The sequence below is a fragment of the Microtus ochrogaster genome, linkage group LG1 (genome assembly GCF_000317375.1).
Source record: "Microtus ochrogaster isolate Prairie Vole_2 linkage group LG1, MicOch1.0, whole genome shotgun sequence".
Classification (NCBI taxonomy): Eukaryota; Metazoa; Chordata; class Mammalia; order Rodentia; family Cricetidae; genus Microtus; species Microtus ochrogaster.
In genome coordinates, this window is record NC_022027.1 from 19768036 (window position 1) to 19781491 (window position 13456).

The 13456-nt window shown below is 36.8% G+C and overlaps 1 protein-coding gene across 4 annotated transcripts in view; it reads right to left on the minus strand.

The window, feature by feature from the left end:
• Positions 1–13456, minus strand: part of Arap2 (ArfGAP with RhoGAP domain, ankyrin repeat and PH domain 2) — a 167301-nt gene that overhangs the window by 132041 nt on the left and 21804 nt on the right. For all 4 annotated transcript variants that reach the window (XM_013350802.2, XM_005359243.2, XM_026785085.1 and 1 more), the window contains 3 exons: positions 3771–3829; positions 2552–2628; positions 1617–1708 (listed from right to left, as the gene is read on the minus strand). In XM_013350802.2, coding sequence (XP_013206256.1) covers positions 1617–1708; positions 2552–2628; positions 3771–3829 — 228 coding nt within the window. The remainder of the gene's footprint in view (positions 1–1616; positions 1709–2551; positions 2629–3770; positions 3830–13456) is intronic.

Below are 13456 nucleotides of genomic sequence, written 5' to 3' on the forward strand. Positions count from 1 at the left end.
CACACACACACACACACACACACACACACACTCACATCCCTTTTCTATAAAAAAAATTCTTTAGAAACATTCTATTATCCTATGACATATGTGAACACTATAAAAAGTCTTACATATAATTTAACCAGATTCTATCCTTAGGAGGTTAAGTACAGGTAACAATGTAACAATGGGAGGAAAAAACATCTTTTTCCTTCAAAATTTAAACATCATAAAGAGCACAAATAAACATCCCACTCAATCTCCAGGCAGCATAGTGAACCATGGGTTCAACTATTTAAAGACACGAGTTCCTACTTGTCTAATCTACATGTCCAATCTGCTAGGAGGACTCCATGTTCCACCCTAAGGCAGCACAGCAGAGAACAAGGCTGACAGCTCAGTAGTAGGTTACAATGCCAGAGGACAACCCACACTGCTAGCAAACAAGCAAGCAAGTGGTACTGTCTATCACAAGGCAAAAGTCGAGTAGGGTGTAATATTTACTGGAACGCACTTTTAAAAGCTAGGCATATTCCTACAGATTTCAGAAATGACACAATACATTCAATAATTTATATGAAATAAATCTCATTACAAAGAAGTTTTCCGATAATCAATGAGACAGAATACATCTTTCAGTTTTAAGACTCTAAACACTGATTTTTAAACAGTCGTGTAACCTATCCATTGCACATTTTGTATCATAAAAGATTCTTATTACTTACTAAGGATGCATTATTTATTTTTAACTCAAGTGAGTTCACAAGAATATTAGCTTTGAAAAGTTAAGGTAGAAAGCAAAGTGAATATGAGTAACAATCTAGCATACTAAAGCCCAATTCCACCTGAGAGAAATAAGAAGTCTAGGTTTGGGTCTCTGTGTTACCTAAATAACTGAGCCATCATGTATTCTTAACAGTGAATTTCTAACACAATTACATTTGTACAATTCTAAGCTGGGTGTGGTTTTGAACAGTCCCTTTTTTCTCTGTACTAACATGTAGCCCATCTTCAAAAGCAAAGACCTAATGGCAAATAAACTGTTACATGCTTACAAGAATGTCCCATGTTTTCAAAATATACAATACATATTTGAGGGTACTCTGATTACAGAAACTTTAGAGTCAAATATGCATTTAATGTATATTTTAAAGCAAATTCATTGCAGAAAAAAATACTTGGTTATTCTATTTCTATTTTATAAATGAGATATTCTATATTAATCTTTTTAACTTACTGTGTCTTTAAGATGCTTTGTATAATGCACAACCAGAGCTGAGGAAACTAAGCTTAATAAACATCAAATCAATTTTCCAGGGAGAACCATGCGAGTACAATCACCACATACTCGCTCCATTAGGCAAGGATGAACAGACACAGTAGGTAGGAGACAAAAATAACCCGCTATAGAATAGCACTTAGTTTCTAGACTTCAAGCAACTCCTCGTTTTACACATGCCAGGTCAAGTACTAAAATGAATACTGCCCAGAAAACATCCAGGAAGAAAAGAAAAGCTCCAAACTTGACCAGATAAGCTCCTTTCTTAGAACTGCAACATTATAGAATGAGTAAAACATCTACATCTTACAGCCTTTTGTTCTGTGAAGAGGTTTTTCAGCAGTCACAGGCATACCTTGACTTGGTTAAGATTGAGTTCCTTATAGTGGCTCCATCATCTTTGACTGTGTCCTCATGGGGCCAAAACTCATTCTTTATAGATCTCTTCTGTTAAAAAAAAAATGCATTCATTGTTTTGCGTGTTAGTTTAGGTAATTACATATGGTGTAGCTACACTTTACCAATACCTACAATATTGAGATTTTTATTAAACAAATTTAATTGCTGAGATCATTTTTCAGTTCAAAAACAATTTAAATGAAAACATCAATTTCTGATGTCCTCAGTATTTAAATTACCTCAGTATATTAAGTAAGAATATACAATGCAACTAACAGTAGAATTTACAAACTTTAACGCCCCTGTATGATTTGTTTGGTTGTGGATTTTAGCAGTTTCTGTTTTATCTTATTGAGAGCAGCTATGGATCAGATCCAAGGCCTTGCACATGTCAGACAAGTACTTTGCCACTGAGTTACTTCCTTAGCTGCTTCTGATATGTATGTACTTTTCTTCCATGTTTCTTTTATCAAGTCTAAGAAATAAAATAGTAAATGAGGAGAAGTACTGGAAACAAAACTCCAGTTATTAACCTGAATAAAATGTACGAATAGAAACTTCCAGACTCAGGAAGACTATCTCCGTAGATAGGGCCAAGAAAAGCCTAGGGAGGTTTATCCTTTATCAATGTTTAGTCATTTTAATGTGGCAAGTTACACTGTGTGCTGTTCAATGCAGTATTCTATACTTCTGAAGTCAAAGTGAAAATGTGTCTTCATAACCCATAGCTAGAGGCATAGATTATCATAACTGACCAAGCTGAAAATTTACTGTTGGCAAATCTCATAGTAAAGCACCATTCCAATAGTTCATAGGCAAATGAAAAGGCATGGATAAGCTACACAACAAATAACTGCTTATGGAACATAAAATAAAATGAATGAGACTAACCTTGGAACTTTCTAGTCTCTGGAAGAGAAATGTCTCTCCATAAGGAAAGATGGAAGTTGAATTATCCTCATTTGAATCTTTTGGGGGAATTACAGGATGACAATGGAAGAGATGATTAAGATGAAAGAGTGCAAAAAATATAAAAGCACTGTTTAATTATTCTATAGCAACATCACAACTTAAAGATTATTCTACAACAGTCCAAAATGATATGCCCAATTCTTACCTCCCAAATCAACTCTTCCCATGGTCTTCTTAATATATAAAACTCATTTGACAATGAAGTCACTAGCTCTGGATTTAGAAACAGTTACACATGTCCCTGCTAGCCTACAACTCCCACATGAATGTAACAAAGATCACATTGCCTATGTACAACAGAAATTGCTACAGTGCCATTTAAGCTGGTTAAAAAAAAAAACAAGAAAATTTTAAAAGGAAGGATCTAAATTCTAATACTCAGTAAACAAATGTAAGCAGTTCAATAATATAATATCTAAGTATCACTTAAAACCTTAGACCTCATTTGACATAACCCCTCTCAGCTGGTAACAGACCTGTAGAGGAGTAATTTCAAGAAAACATCCTGTATCTTCAAACTGCATTGATTTATAGGAAATAAACCTCAAAACGTGTGCCTTTTCTGAAGCAACTCTTTCCAAAAATACAGTAGCCAGTCACTTGCTAATATATATATGTATATGTATACGTATATGTATATATATATACATACATGTATATGTATATATAATTCATATATATATGTATGTGTGAGTGTGTGTGTGTGTGTGTGTACAAATGTTCTGGAACGTGTATAAGAAGATTTTCAAATAGCAAATAGAAAAGTTATCTATTTACCAAAGCAAGGCTGTCAAACTTTTCACCATCACAAAACTTTTTCAGACATAATTATTCTGTAGCTCAGACCACCACAAAGCTTTCAATTCATCTGAATAAAATACCTTTGACTAAAGATAAATGAAGACTGCATTTAAAACAAATATTGATATAAGTATGTGCAAATTTCCAAGAGTCGCAATGCTCAGTTCTTTTGTATTCACTTATCTCTAAGGTTCTAATGTAATATGGAAGTGAGGACAGTCATCTGCATTACTGCCTAGGCTGCCAGCAGGCCACTGCCATGACTCAACCCTAAGTCTACTTCAGGGTGATCACCTGAGGACAAACTAATTTATGAGAGTTTGATGCAGAGACTCACTTTTCAGTGTCAAAGATTTTCCAGCTGAGGTAGTAGCACATCTTCTGTCTCGGAAACAGCTTAAAGCAAAAGGAAAAGTTGTGTTATTATACTGCTCTAAATGTGGGATGTATATTGGGGTTATACATCCTCCTAAGTTTAGGATTTCAGCAGAAACATACATACTCAAATGTAGATCTGACTTGAATTACAGATCAAGGACATATCCACCAATTTGTTTTTGTATTTAGCATTCAAGATAGAGATTTCACCAGATATTTCAAATCATTTAAATCCCCTACCTGTAACACTAAAAATTTTTTTAAAAAATATATCTGTCCATGTTCATATGCATTTGATTTCAAAATTATTAACTTATATCAGAAAGAAATTGAATCGATGCATTTATGTAGTTATTTTGATATTACCTTTATCACATTTTATCAAAAATATATGTTCTAAGAACATAATATAAAAATGCCTCACAGTTTAGAAGTCAGCTATGACATGCATACAATGAGAGAACAGCATGAAAACAGCAACAACTGGGGAGGGGCAGAGAGTGTACAAAAGAAAGTATAAAGTACCTACTGCTAGAAGAAAGTTTGGTTGAAGAATCTAAAGGGAAGGATGGAGGCTTATTTATCTTAGGCAAACATTTGTCCAAGGAGTTAGTGACCAAGAAATAACAAAAGAACAGAAATCAATGAAACAGAAAATGAACAAAATTTAAAACTTACTATTATAAAAGGTGGCTTCTACAGGATATACAAAATGGACAAATTTCAGTGAAAGAAAATTGGAGAGAGATAGAAGATGAGGTGAACAATATCAGAAGGGAAAAGAAAGAAAAGACCTTACTACAAAACCTGAGAATGCTGGAGAGAGATTAGTAAGAAAAGGTCCAAAGCATTAACAAACTGAATATTATTGATATATCCAAATCATTACATCAGCAAAGGTTAAATAAAAACTTAATAGCACTATCTCTACCAAAAAAAAAAAAATTAAACTTAGTATTGAGTCATCCACTCACAAAACCTCCAAGGCCAAACATTTCAAGTGTAAATTCAAATAATTAAAGAAATAAAATCCTAAAAAAAAAAAAATACATTGGGAAAAACATGACAAACTTTTGTTTCTCAAGTTATCCTGCTAACCCAATGTGGATGATCACCAATCAATCAAAACTTATACATAAACATTGCTCATGACACAAATGCAAAATATTAGCAAATCAAGTCCACCAATCCATAAAAAAGAATAATATAAGTAAGCAAAATTTTAAGCTAAGAAATTAATGTTTATTTGGTAGTGGAAAAACAATGTAATAAAAATGCAGCAATATATTGCTATAACAAGACTTAACCATTTATAATAAAAATTATCAACACCTAACAGTAAGCCTCTTTAACCTAGAATGGGATTTTATAAAAGAGGTGCAAAAAGTAGTAACTAAAGCCTGAATGCTTTCCCTACCAGATCTCCCATCGTTTGTGTCCACAGCACTGCATTGGCTTTAGCCTAAGTAACAAGATGAGCAAATTAATATTAAATGCCTGCAGCCTGCATATGTGAAAAGGAAAGGAATCACCCTATATGTGTTTGGTTGGCTTATCTGCTGTTTTGTTTTGTTTTTAACTTTTATTCTTCTCTCACAGATTACATCCTGACCACAATTTCCTCTCCCTTTGCCTTCTCACTCATTCCTCCCACCACCCCTCTCTGCCAGATCACTTCCTCCTCTGTTCCACTTTTCATCTGTCAGAATGGCTGAGATCAAAAGCACAAGTAGCAGCTCACACTGGCAAGGATGTGGAGCAAGGGGAGCACTCTTCTGTTGCTGGTGGGAGTGCCAACTACCACACCCACTGTGGAAACTAGATGCCGCTTTAAGGCAGTGCTTTACTACATAGCTCAGGTCAGTCTTGAATTCGATCTGTATCCCAGTCAGAAATGAAACTAGTGGCCCTGATGCTACTCTTTAGGCCTTCTAAGTATGGGGATAATAGGTAGGTGTCCGCACAGGTCCTTAAACTATTCAGGACAGCAAAAAATCTCAGGAGAAAGTGTCAATAACTCTAATAGTTTGACATATTAGCAGTGAACAACCGGAAAAAAAACTAACTTTTAAAATTCAATTCTTCTTATAGTACATATAAACATAAAATATCACTAAATTAATTTTAATGAATAAGTTCTTCACAGTAAAAACTGAAGGATTACTGAGGGAAAAAAATTAAAAAGAATGTTTTTGTTGTTTTGTTTTTGTTTTTCGAAACAGGGTTTCTTTGTAACTTTGGAACCTGTCCTGGAATTCCCTCTGTAGACCATGCTGGCCTCAAAATCAAAGAGATCTGCTTACTTCTGCCTCCCAAATGCTGGGATTAAAGGCATATGCTATCACTACCTGACTACAAAAAGAGAAAAAAAGATATACCACATTCATAAACTGGAAGGCTCTCTGTTATCAAAATGTCAATTATCCCCATAATGGTACATGTGTATGCGTGTGTGTGTGTGTGTATGTGTGTGTGTGTGTGTGTGTTTGTAAATTCTAAAAAAAAACCCCAAATAATATTCCAATGGACTTTAAAATCCAGCAGAATTTAAAAATATTTGTTGACTTGAAAGTTTACATGTTAAGTACAAATGAGCTAGAATAGTTAATATAGATTTTCAAAGAACACTGGGATTAGAAGACACACACTCTGTAATTTGAGTATTTAGTCTAAAACTACATTAATCAAATCAGCAAACCAATAATGAAACACTAGACATAACACCAAAAGAATGAAACAGAAAGCCCAGATACCGTCCCACAATCTATGGCCCAATTATTTGTTTGAAAGATATACAAATTCTTAACATCAACTTAAAAGGAAAAGAAAATCATGAAGTTTGAAGGCAAAAATAGGAAACTAGAAAATATTATACTTAGCAAGGTAATTCAGACTCAGAAAGACAAACATTTCGTGATGTGGGATTCCCCTCTATATGCTGTGAATATGTTTTATTACCATTGGTTAATAAAGAAGCTGCTTTGGCCAATGGCAGCGCAGAATAGTACTAGGTGAGGAAAACTAAACTGAATACAGGGAGAAAGTAGCAACCATGTAACTGCCAAAGGAGAAAGAAGCCAGAACCTTACTGGTAGGCCACAGCCTTGTGGCAATACATAGATTAATAGAAATGGTTAATTTAAGATGTAAGAGATAGCTAGAAATACTTCTGAGTCATCAACCAAGCAATGTTTTAATTAATATAGTTTCTATGTGATTATTTGGGTACGGGTGGGTGGGAAACCAAAGCACTGTCTCTGTTACAATTCCATGTTTTCTCTCTGAGGTTCCTATCACCTAATATCCAGATGTGAATACGACCCTTGAACTACAGAAATCAGGAAAGTAAAAGGAGGCCATTGTAGAGAATGGAGGGGTGAAGGAGCAATGGGGGGGGGACAGGGTTCAAGGGATCTATAGGGGAAAATGGGGAAAAGGGAGGCCTCTAAATTGGGAGGGGGAGACAAGTACAGAAGAAGGAAGAAGGAGGGTAAAATAACAGTAAGAACATTTGAAAAAGTCATAAGGAATCAAACTATTAACTACCTACCTGAAATACATAAAAAACATATAAGTCAGTGTGTAAGATATATAGTTTAAATAAAATTTTCTTTATCTGGACTGACAATGCTCCCACAAGAGCAATCATGAACAAAAATCCCATCATCAGGGCTAGGAAGTCCTCTTTTAAGTCTTTGGTCATTGTTGTCCAAGTGACCCCTAAAATATTATAGGCTATTCCTATTACATTTGGCTGTCTTTCATACGTGGAGTGTAAGTCCCTATTACTGAAGAGACTACACACTTCAGATACAGGGCCCAGAAGATCTGTGCTGAATCTGGCCTCAAAGTTTCTTCTCTGAGGTCTAGCTATCAGGAAACCAGACAGCATAGCTGTGCAAGTTTTCAGAGGAAGGAAAGAACCTTCTCCACTAGGCACCAATGAACCACAACAATGACTAGTGTGGCACAATAACTCTGAGGGTTCAGTATGAGTATACATGCCCTGGCAGTATCCAACAACTCTCTAACTGGTTTTCATACTTACTTGACAAGAGGGAAATCGTTTATCATACGGTAACTAAGCAACTACTTAGAGTGAGGCCATGGATCTGGGAGGAAAACTTACAACCTTCGTTTTAATAAACCAGTACAATCCCTAACTACATTCTGTAAACAGAGACTGCTCTATGATTCCTGACCGTCCAGACCTGAATAATCACACAGAAATGATGTGGGATTTCCCTTTGTATGCTGTGATTACCATTAATGAATAAAGAAATTGCCTTTTGTTAGGGCAGAACTTAGGTAGGCAGGGAAAACTAAATTGCATCTGGGAGAAAGAAGACAGAGTCAGAGAGAAGCCATGCAAGCCATGCTGGAGACAGCCAGAACTTTAGCCGGTAAGCCACAGCCATGTGACAATACACAGATTAGTACAAATGGGTTAAATTAATATGTAAGAGTCAGCCAGTAAGAAGCTAGAGCTAATGGGCCATGCAGTGATTCAATTAATATGGTTGCTGTGTGATTATTTTGGTTCTGGGTGGCCAGGACAAATAAGCTGCCTCTTTCCAACACAGAAACCATATTAATTACAACACAGCTTGGCAAATGGCATAGGCATATTCCTTACATCTTAAATTAACCCATTTCTATGCATCTGTGTATCTCATGAGGCTGTGGCCTACAAGTAAGGTTTTGGCATCTTTTTCCTTTGGCAGCTACATAGTGTCTCCTTGACTCTGTCTTATTTCTCCCAGCATTCAGTTTAGTTTTCCTGCCTAGCTTTATCCTGCCCTGCCATATGCCAAAGCAGCTTCTTTATTAACCCATGATAATAAAACATATTCACAGTATACAGAGGGGAATCCCACATCAACATTCTAACCTATATCTTTTTACCCACAAATACATGTGATTCTCTCCCCTCATCAAGAAAACTACTCTCTGCAACATAGACCATTACAAACAACTACAACTAATCACAATAGAAGTGTAGAACCCAGTCCCATCTAATACACCTATAAAACAATTCTGACACATAAAGCCCAGGGATCATTGTGGAAGAGAGGGCATAAATACCATAAGATCCAGAGTAACAGGAAGTTTTCTATGAGATTATGTGTCTTAGAAATGTCAGAAGAGCTACACACATGAAGTTTCTAGGCCATGGCTGCCTAAAGATGACATAAACAAGGAGAACAGTAATAAACATGCTAATAACCCAACTAAGAACTACAGGCAACCAAACACATACACACATATGCACACATACATGCACATAATTAAAAAATAAAATGTCTTTTTCAAAAAGAAGCAGAACAAAGAACTAGAGATGAAGGCAACCGGCTAGAAGTGGAGAAGGGGCGAGGGAGATGGGTCTGGGGAGGAAAAAAAATAAGAACAAAGTATGACATCTATGAATATAACATGAGGAAACACATTGCTTTGTGTGCTAACATTAAAAAACTGAAAATTTATTTCGAAACAATTAAAACCCTCAAAAAATAACAAAATGCCTTATCCTTGAAGCATGAGAACATCTCAAACAATGCTCATGAAATCAACCTTGGACTCTCAACAGTCTCGTAAAGGAGGGACTGACAGTGTCGCTCAGAAAGTTCCAGCTCTTATCCTGGCAGCCGTCTCCTCTCCTGATGGTCAGGAGCACCCCATTGTAGTTGATTGTCCCTCAGGATGCCAGGAGGCTGTTCCCAATGTATCAGACATAAAATACCAGACCACTCTCTGTGCATAATACATGCTAGTTTTGGGCCTGGGTCTGCGCCGTCAGAGTCTGCCTCTACTGTAACATCAGCACCATTATCCTCACCACCTTTGTGGGCTTTTCCGGAGGATTAGAGCATGAAATACCCTACAAGGACAATCAGGTCTACAATAATGTGGGAGGAAAAATGGTCACTTTATCCCAAAAATACACCATCTGTTTCATAAATCTTCATAACAACAGAAGCTACGGTGTTTGAGAAAGCCTCAATCTCCTTCTGAAGCACTTGCCTGATTTGCTGAATACACTTTGGCTTTATCCTTTGTGTCTCTCAACTACATTTGCTCCTTGTAGAAGTTAAGCACGAAGAGATCTCCCTGTAAGAAAAGCCTTTTGCTTTCTTTATTCTGAGAGATGGCACTTTGGGAGTTATCCCCAGTGCTCATCTGACTTGTCTCAGTAACAAGTCCTCCTTCATCCTTTTATTTCCATGGTGTGTTTACTGCTGTGCTCTCAACAAGAGGTGACTCATTATTATCAGAGCTCCTGGCGCAGCCTCAAGGCTGGCTCTGCCTGGCTCCTCCAGCTATCTGCTCAAGAAAATGATAAAATACATAAAATGAAAAGAGGACTGTATTACAGTTCAGCTAAAACTGAGAAGTAAGCCCAATGTTAGCAGGGTTTCCTCTTCCTGATATAGTATTATATAATGTATAGAAAGACACAATAGAACATAGGAAATACGCTTGTGTGCAGTCAGCTCTGGGATTCTGTTATCCCAGATCTCAGAGACAAGTTCTCTTGTGTCCAGAAGCCAGGGCCTCTGCTGACTGGCCATCTCCACCCTCAATTATTTCCTGGAGTAAAAAGGGGAAATTTAAAAAGATATTTACTTCATGAGTCCATTCACCATTGTGTTTGGTTATGTAAGAGCTCAGAAAAAAAAATGAGTCAATTGTCACTATATTTATTAGGGAAAAATAGTTTGTCCTTTCAGTAAATCTAAGATGTTCATTTGCTTTGGAAAGTTCTTAAAAGGGACTCTCTTCATTTGTAATAGTGCAACTATTTCAACAATGCACTAGGGGAATAAATTATCTTTTAATATGATATTATACCAAAGTTATTGCATAAGATCTTCATTTTAGTACTGAGACATCATGTTACAGAAAAACACTGCATTCAAAGATTTGTAAGAGTCAGGAGTGGTGACAGCCTAAATTGGCCAGCACTGAGGAAACTATGGCAGGATTATTGGGAGTCACAGGCAAGACAGTGTTAGACAGGGAGTCAAATAGAAGAGGTCAACGGTCAGGCTATTCCATGTGGCAAAATCTAAAAAGCATACAAAGAAGAATAAACACAAGCTTCAGAGTACAGGTGACTCCAAGAAAAACCAAGCAAACTGACATGATTTCTCAACCAACTAAACTTTGGGTCTACTATGAAAAGGTGTTACTTTTTTTTTTATCTCCATAGTATTTTGAGGTAACTGTTTCTGTTTTACATAGTTTTGGAATGCTTGTTATTTTCCAACTTATGAATAATTATGTTTATTAAGAAAGTATTGGATAAAAAAGAGGGGGAAAAAGAATGACTTAATTAAATGAATATTCAGTATGCCCATAGAAGTTATTTTCACATGGTGGTATGTGTGCATTTGTGTGTGTGTGTGTGTGTGTGTGTGTGTGTGTGTGTGTGTGTGTGTGTGTCATATACATGAATGTGTAGGTGTTTCTACCCATGACAAACATGTGGAGGGCAAAGAAGAACCAACAAGCTCTTGGGATCTGCCTACCTCAGCTGAGGCTGTAGGTCTGTAATGCATGCCTCGCTTATTTATGGGTACTTGGGATTCAAAGCCAGTGCTTCACGCCTGAACAGCAAATGATCTTTACCTATTGATCCATCACTCCAACCCCCTTTCCACAGATATTTTAATCAGTGAAATTGTTGAGAAAAGCAGTGATACACATACTATTTCAACAAAGCAGTCAAACCCCAGAAATAATCAATCACGTACCCTGTATGGATCTTCATTTCAAAGAACATTTATAGAACTGCAGTTACTACAGTGGTAACAAATGAACATTGCAGACTTCAAACACAAAGGGAAACAACCATATTCCTTAGGCAGCAGTTTAAAAGTGCCCAGAGGTTACATAAGATCTATCTAACACAGGTAAATCTATGTTCAGAAAACTAAGGCTGAGTTACCTACAGCATAGTCCACTAATGTAAAATTCATAAAGCACAAGCCCATCTCTACCTGTGAGTATCTCACAAATATCCTTAGACTAAGAACAACTGGTCATTACAAGACTGCAGCACCCAATACTATATTATCACGGAAACATTTCAAATTGACTAGCACAAGTTGTAATTTAATGTATACTGTTTTCAAACACGACATTTTTTTGCTTACAAGAAAGTATCAATTAATGACCTCTTAATTTAATAAAGTTCTAAGCTTATAGATATATATTCTCACCCTCTATGGATAAATCTATTATTTAAAATTGAAATATGTGTTCAATTAAAAAATTTTAGATCTTGAAATATTTGTTAGGTTTTATTTTGTTTTATTTCATTTTTCAGAGGATTCACAAGAAAGCCAGACAGATGGCTCAGCAAGCAGGTAAAGATATTTGCTGCTAAGCCTGAGGACCCGAGGACCTACACAACGGAAGGAGAGATGGTCTTACAAGTTGTCCTCTGGTCTTTACTTAGAAAACAAACTAAGCTAATTTTGATAAAATAAACTGTTTTAAGGAAAGCATTAAAAAGAAGCACGGCTGAAGTTTAGGACTCCTTAGCACTTCTCTGCTGTTCAGTAAAATGTGATGTTTTCCCTCAACGTGAACTATGACACTGACTTTGTGTACTCCAAGGTTGACTAGATTCCTCTTAAAATGATATTAGCTGGGTACAAACACTACTTAGACTGCAGGAAAAGTGATTTTGCCCACTCTATCCCATTTCTTACACCATTCTTAGGACCTCCTGGTAACCATTATTCAGAGAGTTAAAAGCTTGCATTTGATCCCTACACTTTAACCTTCTAAAATTTGTGTTTTTCATACTTCAACAGCTCCATGTTAGAAATATACTGCTGCAGTATCTACAGCACAGAATAATTTCAGGGTCACTGGCAATGCCTCTGACACCCCCATACCAGTCAGAAACACCCTTTCCTTCCATGGCAAGGTCAAGAGCCTGGGATTAGTTGGAGTAGTTATGGGAAATGGATCTCCTGCACGTTTCAATTTCCCTAAATTAAAATCTCTGAGTAGGGAAGTGAAGTAGCCTAGATCTAGACTAGCATGGGGCAGCAAGGGGTGTGGGCACATTAACCACATGGGGCTGACACAATCACAGAGCTGTATTGCAGCAAAACTACCTCCACTTCCCTAGGACCAACTGGACCTACCAAAGATGATTGCGAACTTTTCTTTCCTATAAGGCAGTGACATCTCCTTTATATTAGTCTGCCTGCCCTGTATGCGAAGACCCGACACATCCTCAAAACTTCATATAGGACAAAAATGGTGATAACCTATTCTGGGACAATCTGGACCCATTTCTGGAAGTCTCCTTTTGTCTCCCCCTTAACTTAGCAATACCCCCTCCATTAAGGTTTGCTTACCAACCACACCTGCTAGTGTGCTATAGGTTTGTTAGATCAGGTGCTCAGGAGGACGAGGTAGGGGGATCCTAAACTCAAAGACTCCTATGCTATAGTAGAGTGAGATCAAGGCTAGGCTGGGCAACATGGTAGGTGTCTGCTGTCACAAAACAATCCCACTCTTCTCAAAATAAAAAGTTATAAAAAAGGGATGGTTCTGTGGTAGAGCATTTGAACAACCAGCAGTGAGCCCTGGGCTTAGTCCTCAATACCAATTAAACAAAATGTG